The sequence below is a fragment of the Coregonus lavaretus genome (assembly GCF_964263955.1).
Source record: "Coregonus lavaretus genome assembly, chromosome: 3".
NCBI lineage: Eukaryota > Metazoa > Chordata > Actinopteri > Salmoniformes > Salmonidae > Coregonus > Coregonus lavaretus.
The window spans coordinates 42,908,985-42,921,385 of NC_139990.1; the positions used below are offsets into that span (position 1 = coordinate 42,908,985).

Consider the following 12,401-nt stretch of genomic DNA (forward strand, 5'->3'; position numbering starts at 1 on the left):
GTGAGAGTGTCTTTCTGTGAGAGAGTGTCTTTGAAGTGGAATCATAGATTTTAGTGCCGATTTCAAGATGTGGCCTCAAATTCCAATTCAATTTTCACTTCCATCTCCAAGAATGAATGCTATTAAGTGGGTTAGGGATTGAGTCAACTACTGGTGGATAAAAATATGTAATGAAATCAATATTCAGTATTGTTGATGCTCATACCTTCCCTCGCGGATCTCAATGGTCATGGAGCGTGACACCACATCCCGGGAGGCCAGATCTTTGGCGTTGGGAGCGTAGCGTTCCATGAAGCGCTCTACTCACTGTTGATGAGGATCCCTCCCTCGCCACGACAACCCTCAATGATGAGGCAGCCGGCGCCATAGATACCTGACAGGGTTCCATCACAGCTATGGTGTCAGGTGTCACCTCAGGTCAAATATACACTGATGACCTTGGCATTTACGTAATGAAAGGTCAGTCAGTTGACCTTAAAACAAATCCTCACTGCTTACAGTAAATATGGATTTCATAAGTGGGGAGTGGCTATGGCTCTCCTTACCAGTTACAGTATAGTTACAGTATAGTTACAGTATAGTTACAGTATAGTTAGTGGCTGTGGTTCTTACCGGTTACAGTATAGTTACAGTATAGTTACAGTATAGTTACAGTATAGTTACTGGCTGTGGTTCTTACCAGTTACAGTATAGTTACAGTATAGTTACAGTATAGTTACAGTATAGTTACAGTATGGTTACAGTATAGTTACAGTATAGTTACTGTATAGTTACAGTATAGTTACAGTATAGTTACAGTATAGTTACAGTATAGTTACTGGCTGTGGTTCTTACCAGTTACAGTATAGTTACAGTATAGTTACAGTATGGTTACAGTATAGTTACAGTATAGTTACAGTATAGTTACAGTATGGTTACAGTATAGTTACAGTATAGTTACAGTATAGTTACTGTATAGTTACAGTATAGTTACAGTATAGTTACAGTATAGTTACAGTATAGTTACTGGCTGTGGTTCTTACCAGTTACAGTATAGTTACAGTATAGTTACAGTATGGTTACAGTATAGTTACAGTATAGTTACAGTATAGTTACAGTATAGTTACTGGCTGTGGTTCTTACCAGTTACAGTATAGTTACAGTATAGTTACTGGCTGTGGTTCTTACCAGTTACAGTATAGTTACAGTATGGTTACAGTATGGTTATTGGCTGTGGTTCTTACCGGTGGGGTGGAACTGTACAAACTCCAGGTCCTGGCATGGTAGGCCAGCTCTGGTTACCATGGCGTTGCCATCCCCGGTGCTGGTGTGGGCTGAGGTACAGCTGAAGTAGGTACGGCCATAACCCCTACACATACAAAGAGAGATATTGGATATAAGGACACATATGAGAACACAAGATGATATGCAGCATGGTGGTTGCTATTGGTGTAGACATTTGAGATGCATAACCCTACTGACTCAAAACGATTGTCAGGACATTACAGGGCTTAATTATGAGGGATATGAGAAATATTAAAGGCTCTGGGACAATAACAAGTATACCCAGTAGCAATGACAGTGTTCTTGGATCTGAAGCGGTGGATGGATCCGTCCTCCATGCAGAGAGCGATCACTCCTCTGCATTCACCATCCTCCATCAGCAGGTCCAGGGCAAAGTACTCCACAAAGTAACTGGTATCGTACCTTAAGGACTGGAGAGGAGAGGAAGTATAAATGGGACATTTAAAATCAAAGATACAGTGAGGGAAAAAAGTATTTGATCCCCTGCTGATTTTGTACGTTTGCCCACTGACAAAGGCATGATCAGTCTATAATTTTAATGGTAGGTTTATTTGAACAGTGAGAGACAGAATAACTAAACAAAAATCCAGAAAAACGCATGTCAAAAATGTTATGAATTGATTTGCATTTTAATGAGGGAAATAAGTATTTGACCCCTCTGCAAAATATGACTTAGTACTTGGTGGCAAAACCCTTGTTGGCAATCACAGAGGTCAAACGTTTCTTATAGTTGGCCACCAGGTTTGCACACATCTCAGGAGGGATTTTGTCCCACCTCTTTGCAGATCTTCTCCAAGTCATTAAGGTTTCGAGCCTGACGTTTGGCAACTCGAACCTTCAGCTCCCTCCACAGATTTTCTAAGGGATTAAGGTCTGGAGACTGGCTAGGCCACTCCAGGAGCTTAATGTGCTTCTTCTTGAGCCACTCCTTTGTTGCCTTGGCCGTGTGTTTTGGGTCATTGTCATGCTGGAATACCCATCCACGACCCGTTTTCAATGCCCTGGCTGAGGGAAGGAGGTTCTCACCCAAGATGGCCCCGTCCAAGATAGCCCCGTCCATCGTCCCTTTGATGCGGGGAAGTTGTCCAGTCCCCTTAGCAGAAAAACACCCCAAAGCATAATGTTCCCACCTCCATATTTGACAGTGGGGATGGTGTTCTTGGGGTCATAGGCAGCATTCCTCCTCCTCCAAACACGGCGAGATGAGTTGATGCCAAAGAGCTCGATTTTGGTCTCATCTGACCACAACACTCTCACCCAATTCTCCTCTGAATCATTCAGATGTTCATTGGCAAACTTCAGACGGGCCTGTATATGTGCTTTCTTGAGCAGGGACACCTTGTGGGCGCTGCAGGATTTCAGTCCTTCACGGCATAGTGTGTTACCAATTGTTTTCCTGGTGACTATGGTCCCAGGTGCCTTGAGATAATTGACAAGATCCTCCTGTGTAGTTATGGGCTGATTCCTCACCGTTCTCATGATCATTGCAACTTCACGAGGTGAGATCTTGCATGGAGCCCCAGGCCGAGGGAGATTGACAGGTATTTTGTGTTTCTTCCATTTGCGATTAATTGCACCAACTGTTGTCACCTTCTCACCAAGCTGCTTGGCGATGGTCTTGTAGCCCATTCCAGCCTTGTGTAGGTCTACAATCTTGTCCCTGACATCCTTGGAGAGCTCTTTGGTCTTGGCCATGGTGGAGTGTTTGGAATCTGATTGATTGATTGCTTCTGTGGACAGGTGTCTTGTATACATGTAACAAACTGAGATTAGGAGCACTGCCTTTAAGAGTGTGATCCTAATCTCAGCTCGTTACCTGTATAAAAGACACCTGGGAGCCAGAAATCTTTCTGATTGAAAGGGGGTCAAATACTTATTTCCCTCATTAAAATGCAAATCAATTTATAACATTTTTGACATGCGTTTTTCTTGATATTTTTTTTGTTATTCTGTCTCTCACTGTTCAAATAAACCTACCATTAGAATTATAGACTGATCATTTCTTTGTCAGTGGGCAAACGTACAAAATCAGCAGGGGATCAAATACGTTTTTTCCCTCACTGTACATGGTTGTATAAACAACAGTCAATGTATGCAAGGTCTCAGACTGAAGTCAGACTCGTGAATGCAAACTAAACCCTTGCCTCAGCTCTGTTTCCAGCTTTTGCTGTTGAACCACCACACATTGGCCTTGAAATGTTTTTGTACCATTCACCTTAGGGACCTCAATGGAAATAAGTTGATTACTTTTTGTGTTATCCCTGTCAAGTTTTTAAAATCTATGTACTGTGTTTTAACTACCAAATAAAATCAGTCAATGAATCAATCAAACTAGAGGACATATTTGATCAAGCGAGTCTCGTAACTGTCATGATAACATTAGACATACCCGTCCATAGAGTGTGTGAAGTAGGGAGTGTCCAGTCCTGTCAGCTACACAGCAGCATCGGTGTGCTTGGCCTCCCTTTCCAAACTGCAGGCTCTGACCCCCGAAGGCCCTCTGATAGATCTTCCCATCCTCTGTCCGACTGAAGGGCATACCAAAGTTCTCCAGCTAGCGGGGGTGACAAAGAACAATGTGATACAACCATATTACAGCACTTTCTTTTATGTCTTTGGGAAAGAACAGACTAAAACACCAGGATCTGTGTCTGAAATTGCACCCTATTCCCTATATAGTGTACTAATAATCTCTCACCTCCACCACAGCAGCTGGGGCCTGCTCTGTCATGTAGTGGATAGCGTCCTGGTCCCCTAGCCAATCAGATCCCTTCACTGTGTCGTAGAAGTGCCACCTCAATAATCTCCCTCCATGTTACCCAGGGCTGCATTGATCCCACCCTGGATTAGACAAGATCAAGATCAACACTATTGAATTCAACATTCATTCATTCATTATTTCTTTAGGATAGGACACCAATGTAGAACGGTAAATTAATAAAGTGCATTTCTATTCATTCATCATAATAGTACTGTAATGATCATGTCATTTCACACGCACTTGAACTACAGGTGATTGTTGAGAAGCTATCCAACTACTCCCAAGCCAAACCCCAATTCCCTCCAACTAGTAAAATATGAAAAAATGAAATAAGGTACAAATCCTTGATGCATTGATGTCAATGGGAGACTGAAGTTAGGATTGACCCCTAAATATGCGTAGGCATACCTGTGCTGCCACAGTGTGAGACCTGGTAGGGAACAGCTTGGTGATACAAGCTGTGTTGAAGCCAGCCTCAGACAGACCAAAAGCAGCTCTCAGACCTGCTCCCCTAGCCCCTACCACCACCGCATCAAACTCATGATCCACTACCGGGTACTGGGTTGAGATCTGAGGATCAGAATAATATTTACTCAGATACACACAGACAGACAGACAGTGACCTCCTGTGAATATTGATAACTAAAAAAACATGGCTGATATGACATTGTAACAAACAAAATTGCGAGCAAATCATACAAATTAAAAGGGAATCTAAAAAATATCTATGCATATTGTATGTATATATGCAAATACAATAGTGAGGGAAAAAAGTATTTGATCCCCTGCTGATTTTGTACGTTTGCCCACTGACAAAGAAATGATCAGTCTATAATTTTAATGGTAGGTTTATTTGAACAGTGAGAGACAGAATAACAACAAAAAAATCCAGAAAAACGCATGTCATAAATGTTATAAATTGATTTGCATTTTAATGAGAGAAATAAGTATTTGACCCCCTCTCAATCAGAAAGATTTCTGGCTCCCAGGTGTCTTTTATACAGGTAACAAACTGAGATTAGGAGCACACTCTGAAAGGGAGTGCTCCTAATCTCAGTTTGTTACCTGTATAAAAGACACCTGTCCACAGAAACAATCTATCAATCAGATTCCAAACTCTCCACCATGGCCAAGACCAAAGATCTCTCCAAGGATGTCAGGGACAAGATTGTAGACCTACACAAGGCTGGAATGGGCTACAAGACCATCGCCAAGCAGCTTGGTGAGAAGGTGACAACAGTTGGTGCGATTATTCGCAAATGGAAGAAACACAAAATAACTGTCAATCTCCCTCGGCCTGGGGCTCCATGCAAGATCTCACCTCGTGGAGTTGCAATGATCATGAGAACGGTGAGGAATCAGCCCATAACTACACAGGAGGATCTTGTCAATGATCTCAAGGCAGCTGGGACCATAGTCACCAAGAAAACAATTGGTAACACACTACGCCGTGAAGGACTGAAATCCTGCAGTGCCTGCAAGGTCCCCCTGCTCAAGAAAGCATATATACAGGCCTGTCTGAAGTTTGCCAATGAACATCTGAATGATTCAGAGGAGAACAGGGTGAAAGTGTTGTGGTCAGATGAGACCAAAATCGAGCTCTTTGGCACCAACTCAACTCGCCGTGTTTGGAGGAGGAGGAATGCTGCCTATGACCCCAAGAACACCATCCCCACCGTCAAACATGGAGGTGGAAACATTATGCTTTGGGGGTGTTTTTCTGCTAAGGGGACAGGACAACTTCACCGCATCAAAGGGACGATGGACGGGGCCATGTACCGTCAACTCTTGGGTGAGAACCTCCTTCTCTCAGCCAGGGCATTGAAAATGGGTCGTGGATGGGTATTCCAGCATGACAATTACCCAAAACACACGGCCAAGGCAACAAAGGAGTGGCTCAAGAAGAAGCACATTAAGGTCCTGGAGTGACCTAGCCAGTCTCCAGACCTTAATCCCATAGAAAATCTGTGGAGGGAGCTGAAGGTTCGAGTTGCCAAACGTCAGCCTCGAAACCTTAATGACTTGGAGAAGATCTGCAAAGAGGAGTGGGACAATATCCCTCCTGAGATGTGTACAAACCTGGTGGCCAACAACAAAAAACACTCAAAACCTCAAAAGAATATCCGTATCATTATGAATAGGTCATTTTGCAAATACAGTATATATATATATTTTTTTTACATTTTTACATATTCAAAATGTGACTCTCAGACAGCTATGGCTCTCAGACCGGGTCTGGCCTGGATGACGGTTATGAAAGGCTGTGTCTGCTGCTGATTACGAAAGCTGTTGGAGAGGCATTCCCTCCCCCTTGCAGTTACAAAACTGACTTTTCACAGACTACACAAATGCATTATTCAAAAACAATTATTAAACTCACGGCTTTAGATGATAAAACCTCTTGGTCAGGACTCTGGATATACACTGCTCAAAAAAATAAAGGGAACACTTAAACACATCCTAGATCTGAATGAATGAAATAATCTTATTAAATACTTTTTTCTTTACATAGTTGAATGTGCTGACAACAAAATCACACAAAAATTATCAATGGAAATCAAATTTATCAACCCATGGAGGTCTGGATTTGGAGTCACCCTCAAAATTAAAGTGGAAAACCACACTACAGGCTGATCCAACTTTGATGTAATGTCCTTAAAACAAGTCAAAATGAGGCTCAGTAGTGTGTGTGGCCTCCACGTGCCTGTATGACCTCCCTACAACTCCTGGACAGTCTGTGGTGCAACGTGACGTTGGTGGATGGAGCGAGACATGATGTCCCAGATGTGCTCAATTGGATTCAGGTCTGGGGAACGGGCGGGCCAGTCCATAGCATCAATGCCTTCCTCTTGCAGGAACTGCTGACACACTCCAGCCATATGAGGTCTAGCATTGTCTTGCATTAGGAGGAACCCAGGGCCAACCGCACCAGCATATGGTCTTACAAGGGGTCTGAGGATCTCATCTCGGTACCTAATGGCAGTCAGGCTACCTCTGGCGAGCACATGGAGGGCTGTGCGGCCCCCCAAAGAAATGCCACCCCACACCATGACTGACCCACCACCAAACCGGTCATGCTGGAGGATGTTGCAGGCAGCAGAACGTTCTCCACGGCGTCTCCAGACTCTGTCACGTCTGTCACGTGCTCAGAGTGAACCTGCTTTCATCTGTGAAGAGCACAGGGCGCCAGTGGCGAATTTGCCAATCTTGGTGTTCTCTGGCAAATGCCAAACGTCCTGCACGGTGTTGGGCTGTAAGCACAACCCCCACCTGTGGACGTCGGGCCCTCACACCACCCTCATGGAGTCTGTTTCTGACCGTTTGAGCAGACACATGCACATTTGTGGCCTGCTGGAGGTCATTTTGCAGGGCTCTGGCAGTGCTCCTCCTGCTCCTCCTTGCACAAAGGCGGAGGTAGCGGTCCTGCTGCTGGGTTGTTGCCCTCCTACGGCCTCCTCCACGTCTCCTGATGTACTGGCCTGTCTCCTGGTAGCGCCTCCATGCTCTGGACACTACGCTGACAGACACAGCAAACCTTCTTGCCACAGCTCGCATTGATGTGCCATCCTGGACGAGCTGCACTACCTGAGCCACTTGTGTGGGTTGTAGACTCCGTCTCATGCTACCACTAGAGTGAAAGCACCGCCAGCATTCAAAAGTGACCAAAACATCAGCCAGGAAGCATAGGAACTGAGAAGTGGTCTGTGGTCACCACCTGCAGAACCACTTCTTTATTGGGGGTGTCTTGCTAATTGCCTATAATTTCCACCTGTTGTCTATTCCATTTGCACAACAGCATGTGAAATGTATTGTCAATCAGTGTTGCTTCCTAAGTGGACAGTTTGATTTCACAGAAGTGTGATTGACTTGGAGTTACATTTACATTTACGTCATTTAGCAGACGTTCTTATCCAGAGCGACTTACATTATTGAGTGCATACATTATTTTTTATTTGTATTTTTTCATACTGGCCCCCCCGGGAATCAAACCCACAACCCTGGCGTTGCAAACGCCATGCTCTACCAACTGAGCTACATCCCTGCTGGCCATTCCCTCCTTACCCTGGACGACGCTGTGCCAATTGTGCGCCACCCCATGGGTCTCCCGGTCACGGCCGGCTACGACAGAGCCTGGAATCGAACCAGGATCTATAGTGGCACAGCTAGCACTGCGATGCAGTGCCTTAGACCACTGCGCCACTCGGGAGACTTTGTGTTGTTTAAGTGTTCCCTTTATTTTTTTGAGCAGTGTACTTGCCATCCTTGTTATTCACAGGTTTCCTGCTAACAGCTACAAAGTAACTGTCTAGAATTGAACAGAGCTATACTGATTGGGAGTAAATCAATACGTTCTTAGGGCCCCGCCCACTGGAAGAAACCATCTCAAACGTCTGGAAAGCAAGGGGGAGGCGTATGCCTTTTGACAGCGCTTTTAGTTCTAAATCCATTTCTGCTCAAATTAGATCAAATCATTTAATTAAGACTGAAAAATGTTGAGTTTTAAATGAACAATTGCTCTTTGCACATATATTGTAATGACATAGATAATATATCTTCAACTGCAACACCCTGGTACAACACAAGTGGTCTCTTTGTAGTTGTCTTTCATAAAGACGTTGTATAATCGATTTCCCCCCCCCCATAGGTACAGGGACAAATGTGTAACTAATTCACCTTGCCACATTTTGTCAAGGTGAACGTCTGCTCAAACATTTAATCTACTGCACTTCTTTGCAATGTGTTATATGGGCGTGAAATAGCCGTGCACTAATGCAATGACTCAGTTAGCTTTTGCTAATTTTAGCCTGCAAGCTAACCACCATGTAAAGCTGTGTTGTTTTGCTAGCTTTGGCAAGATAGCTAGCAAGTGTGCTAGCAAACCGCCCTTGTTTTGTTGGTGTTAGTTAGCTATTCATGTTCAGGCTAAACAATGGACATTGTAAAAGTGTAACAATGACAACAAAGAGAGACTGGCATTAGCCACATTGCAGTGCCAGTCATCATGTGGGATGCATGCCAATGTTGTGATCAGGGAGTTGTCATCTGAGATCAATAAATAAGACCAACCATTTCCCCTGTTAATATCTATTAGTTGATTTGCCAAGCTATTTATTTAAATCTAATTATTACTATTACTCATTTTAGGTCAAGGTAATGCCTCCTGGTCAGGTTGGTTGTATGTAGCAGCAGCTAGTCAGCTAGCTAGATACAACAATGTATGTGGTGGTGACTTGTATATGAATATATACATTAGACTCTCCTCTGGTATAGGACACCTCCATGAACAACTTGAATGACCCCCCTAGACGGAACATAGGGCCAGACCCACGAGGAGGTGCTGCTGCTGCTGACGGGAACCAATGGAATTATGCCCCCCTGGTGCCAATGCTGGCGCTGGCTGCCTTTCGTAAGTAGCCTGCACAGTATAGTGTTACACAAGGACAGAGTATTCACTATACATCATATGTGGCATATAGAACTGAAGACAAAAGCTATTGACCTATCTTGACAGACACTGACTAGCCTTATTCTCTTTTGTGGTGACTTCACTGCATTGCCCTACACCAAATAGGTCGTCATTACAATTATAACAGTATTATTACAGTCACTACATATAATATTGTAGCAAAGTGATGGGGTAGTTCCGACCGGGGCTTGAACATGGGACTGTTGACCCAACACCTTCTCTGAGGAGGGGAGGTTGGTGGGTTATTATATGAGAAGGGGTCAACAGCCAAAAGGTCCTGGGTTTAAGCCCTAGTCAGGACTACCCCCTATAATAACCAAACAACCTCCCATCCTCAGGCTGGATCTGGACCAGAGAGTCTCAGAGAGAGATCATAAAGGTCCAAGCCCAGTACGACCAGGACATGTCTGCCGTGACCTCCAACCTTGAGATGAAGTACAGAGACACCCTGACGGAGAACCAGCGGGCTGCGGCCATCTTAGAGCTGGAGCTGGAGGAGGAGAGGCAGACGGTTCAGTGGTACCGCCAGGCCCTCATCTCACAGAGCCAGCAGGTCATGGAGGAACGCAAGCAGCTCCAGGTGGAACGAGAGGTGGGGGGACTTGACTTAAAGATGCAATCCGGGATCTTAAGCACAACAAATTCGTAACATATTGCACAAATTGGATTTGTAACATATCACACATATTTCTAAATTTGTATGATGTCGCACAAATTGCAAAATTCGTAGCATATCACACAAAATGGATGACGTAGTACACAGAAAACAGGGACCACTTTTGGCACGTCAGCAACACTTTCAAAACTACTGGCTTAAATTATCCAACAGTTAGAGAATGAATCTTTAACTTAGTTTTAGCTCCTAGTGGAGCCTTGTAAGGGCCTCAAAGGTGTGAGAGGAATGTTGCTTTTAAGATGGAGTTGTTATAAGCTAAGGTTATTTGTTGATGTTTAAATTGAACAGATGGGGACAGTGAAAGAGAGACAGGAAAGGTATGAGACGCCAGAAAGAAGATTATAATCCAAGCAGACACTGGTATACCAATACATGTGTACTGAAAGGCTGTGGAACTAATCGCTAGAGCCCCCAAGCCACAGTTGAGGTTTGAATTATCTTGTGTTGTATAAACATGTCATTTTCAATCCCCAGGCTCTGGAGCAGGAGAAGACAAAGCTTTTAGAATCCGGCGCTGCTGGTGCCATCCTCCAACGCGCTCTGGATAGAGAGAGCGACTGGCACCAGAGGGCCTCAGCCATGCTGAAGGATCTGGAGAATGGCCTTGTAGAGAGACAGGGGGCCTACTGCAACCTGCTCCTCCCCAGGGAACATAGGCTGGAGATGGAGAAGAACCTGCTCCTCAAGGTGGTGAAGGAACCATTGGGAACTGATACAGATCTGGAGGGAGACCTGAAGGACATCTTTAAGAACGACCGCTACTGTGCCAAAGGCAACAATCGCCTCCTCAACGTGAAGAAAATGGACAAGAGGAAGAATGGTAGCTTGATGTGGCTTTACCTCAGATACTGGCAGCTGCAGGTTACCATGGAGACGCATAAACGGGCAGAGGACTCAATACTGGGAGTTACACCGGATAACAACCATCTCAAGTGACCTTGATAGGGTTGACATTAAGGATATAGTATCAGGCTTCTTGACTGCACAAATGTTTTATTTTTCACTAATGGTGAATTAGTGTGTATATTTCATTTCCTCTACATCATATTATGACTCCTGACGAATGTAAACACTTACTTAGTTACTATTGAAACACAGTAAATGCCAATGGAATTGTCATTGAATGTCAGGGATATTTTCATGACTACAGTTTTGTCAATGCACTCCAAACCCAATGTTGGATGATATGAAATGCAAATATGAATGATACAGTATCATGAATTATAGAGGAATATTTCCTTTTGTAAAATCCTGTTATTTCCACTTTGGACATCACAGCTGTTTGGTCAGTCATGTAAAAAAAGAGTGATATACTTTATTTTGATAGCACTTATCAGTATCACAGAAGATACAATGTTATAACAGAGACTGTGGTTGTGTCATACAATCATTCAATGCCATGCAATATACTGACATCTCTGACTGGATACTTTGTGTGGTTTATTTAATTTGAATAATGGTTGAGTAAAGCCCAGGAGCACTTGACAATCATTGCTGACCATAGCATCATCAGGCTCTATAAACTTTGAACTAATGTAAACTGAATCTGAGAAATAGTCAAGCGAACTGTAATCTCAGATCAACAAGACCTTAGCAGATGTTTACATTTTATTCATTTAGCAGACACTCTTGTCCAGAGGTGCAGTTCTGTAGGAAAAAGACAACCACAGTTATTGCAAGTAACTTCTTGGAAACAGCCGCTATCAGCAGAAAAAGCCATGAAGAGAAAAACAAGTGCAAAAAGATTCAGGTGACTGTTGAGGCACGGCAACCGCCTATCAGCTTTAGCTCATCTATGACCAGGGGCGATCCAGCCCAGCCCAGGGAAGGGTGCCGTTTCCTGGCTGAGGCAGTAGCCCTGGGTGCTCTCTGCCCAGGGCTCCTGGAGGGAATAGTGGATGAACAGCTGAGCTCTGGAAGTCTGGGTAGGATGGGAAGTCATCCTCTCTAAGACACCCCTTAAAGTCCCACTCCAGTTATTTTTGAACTCTTCCCGTTGAAAAACAATATCCCGGGCATAAATGTAGTAATGTACACGTACTTAAGTGCCAAAAAAAGCATTATTTGGAGCAAAATAATGCTTTTTAGACTCAACTGAGACGACTTCTTCTATGCCACCAATCACTTCAGCTACTGAAATCTTGTCTTAAAGGGGCAATCCTGGATTCTAAAAACAAGAAAGCAGTCATCCTGCTACTTGCCCCTTTAAAGGG

At 44.0% G+C, this 12,401-nt stretch overlaps 2 protein-coding genes across 2 annotated transcripts; one reads left to right on the top strand and one right to left on the bottom strand.

Annotated features, from left to right (window-relative positions):
- Positions 1-218: 218 nt before the first annotated feature.
- Positions 219-4,076, bottom strand: LOC311127005 (succinate dehydrogenase [ubiquinone] flavoprotein subunit, mitochondrial-like). The gene is made up of 5 exons (XM_084158740.1): positions 3,983-4,076; positions 3,674-3,838; positions 1,546-1,694; positions 1,224-1,348; positions 219-373 (listed from the first exon to the last, which is right to left on the bottom strand). Exons 1-5 carry the CDS (start codon positions 4,013-4,015, stop codon positions 300-302), a joined length of 546 nt encoding a protein of 181 aa, XP_084014866.1. The 5' UTR covers positions 4,016-4,076; the 3' UTR covers positions 219-299.
- A 5,223-nt stretch (positions 4,077-9,299) lies between these two features.
- LOC311127002 (coiled-coil domain-containing protein 127-like) lies at positions 9,300-12,367 on the top strand. The gene is made up of 3 exons (XM_084158737.1): positions 9,300-9,452; positions 9,851-10,104; positions 10,663-12,367. The coding sequence occupies exons 1-3, from the start codon at positions 9,326-9,328 to the stop codon at positions 11,122-11,124; spliced, it is 843 nt and encodes a 280-aa protein (XP_084014863.1). The 5' UTR covers positions 9,300-9,325; the 3' UTR covers positions 11,125-12,367.
- The last annotated feature ends 34 nt before the right edge of the window (positions 12,368-12,401 follow it).

What these genes read in the sequence shown, in the direction of transcription:
- LOC311127002 (XM_084158737.1), top strand. Translation starts at nt 9,326, where the DNA reads ATGAACAACTTGAATGACCCCCCTAGACGGAACATAGGGCCAGACCCA. An exon ending in GCTGGCGCTGGCTGCCTTTC is followed by an intron (nt 9,453 to 9,850) that starts GTAAGTAGCCTG and finishes TCCCATCCTCAG; the next exon opens with GCTGGATCTGGACCAGAGAG. An exon ending in AGCTCCAGGTGGAACGAGAG is followed by an intron (nt 10,105 to 10,662) that starts GTGGGGGGACTT and finishes TTCAATCCCCAG; the next exon opens with GCTCTGGAGCAGGAGAAGAC.
- LOC311127005 (XM_084158740.1), bottom strand. Translation starts at nt 4,015, where the DNA reads ATGACAGAGCAGGCCCCAGCTGCTGTGGTGGAG. An exon ending in TTCACACACTCTATGGACGG is followed by an intron (nt 1,695 to 3,673) that starts GTATGTCTAATG and finishes TCTCCTCTCCAG; the next exon opens with TCCTTAAGGTACGATACCAG. An exon ending in AACACTGTCATTGCTACTGG is followed by an intron (nt 1,349 to 1,545) that starts GTATACTTGTTA and finishes TTGTATGTGTAG; the next exon opens with GGGTTATGGCCGTACCTACT.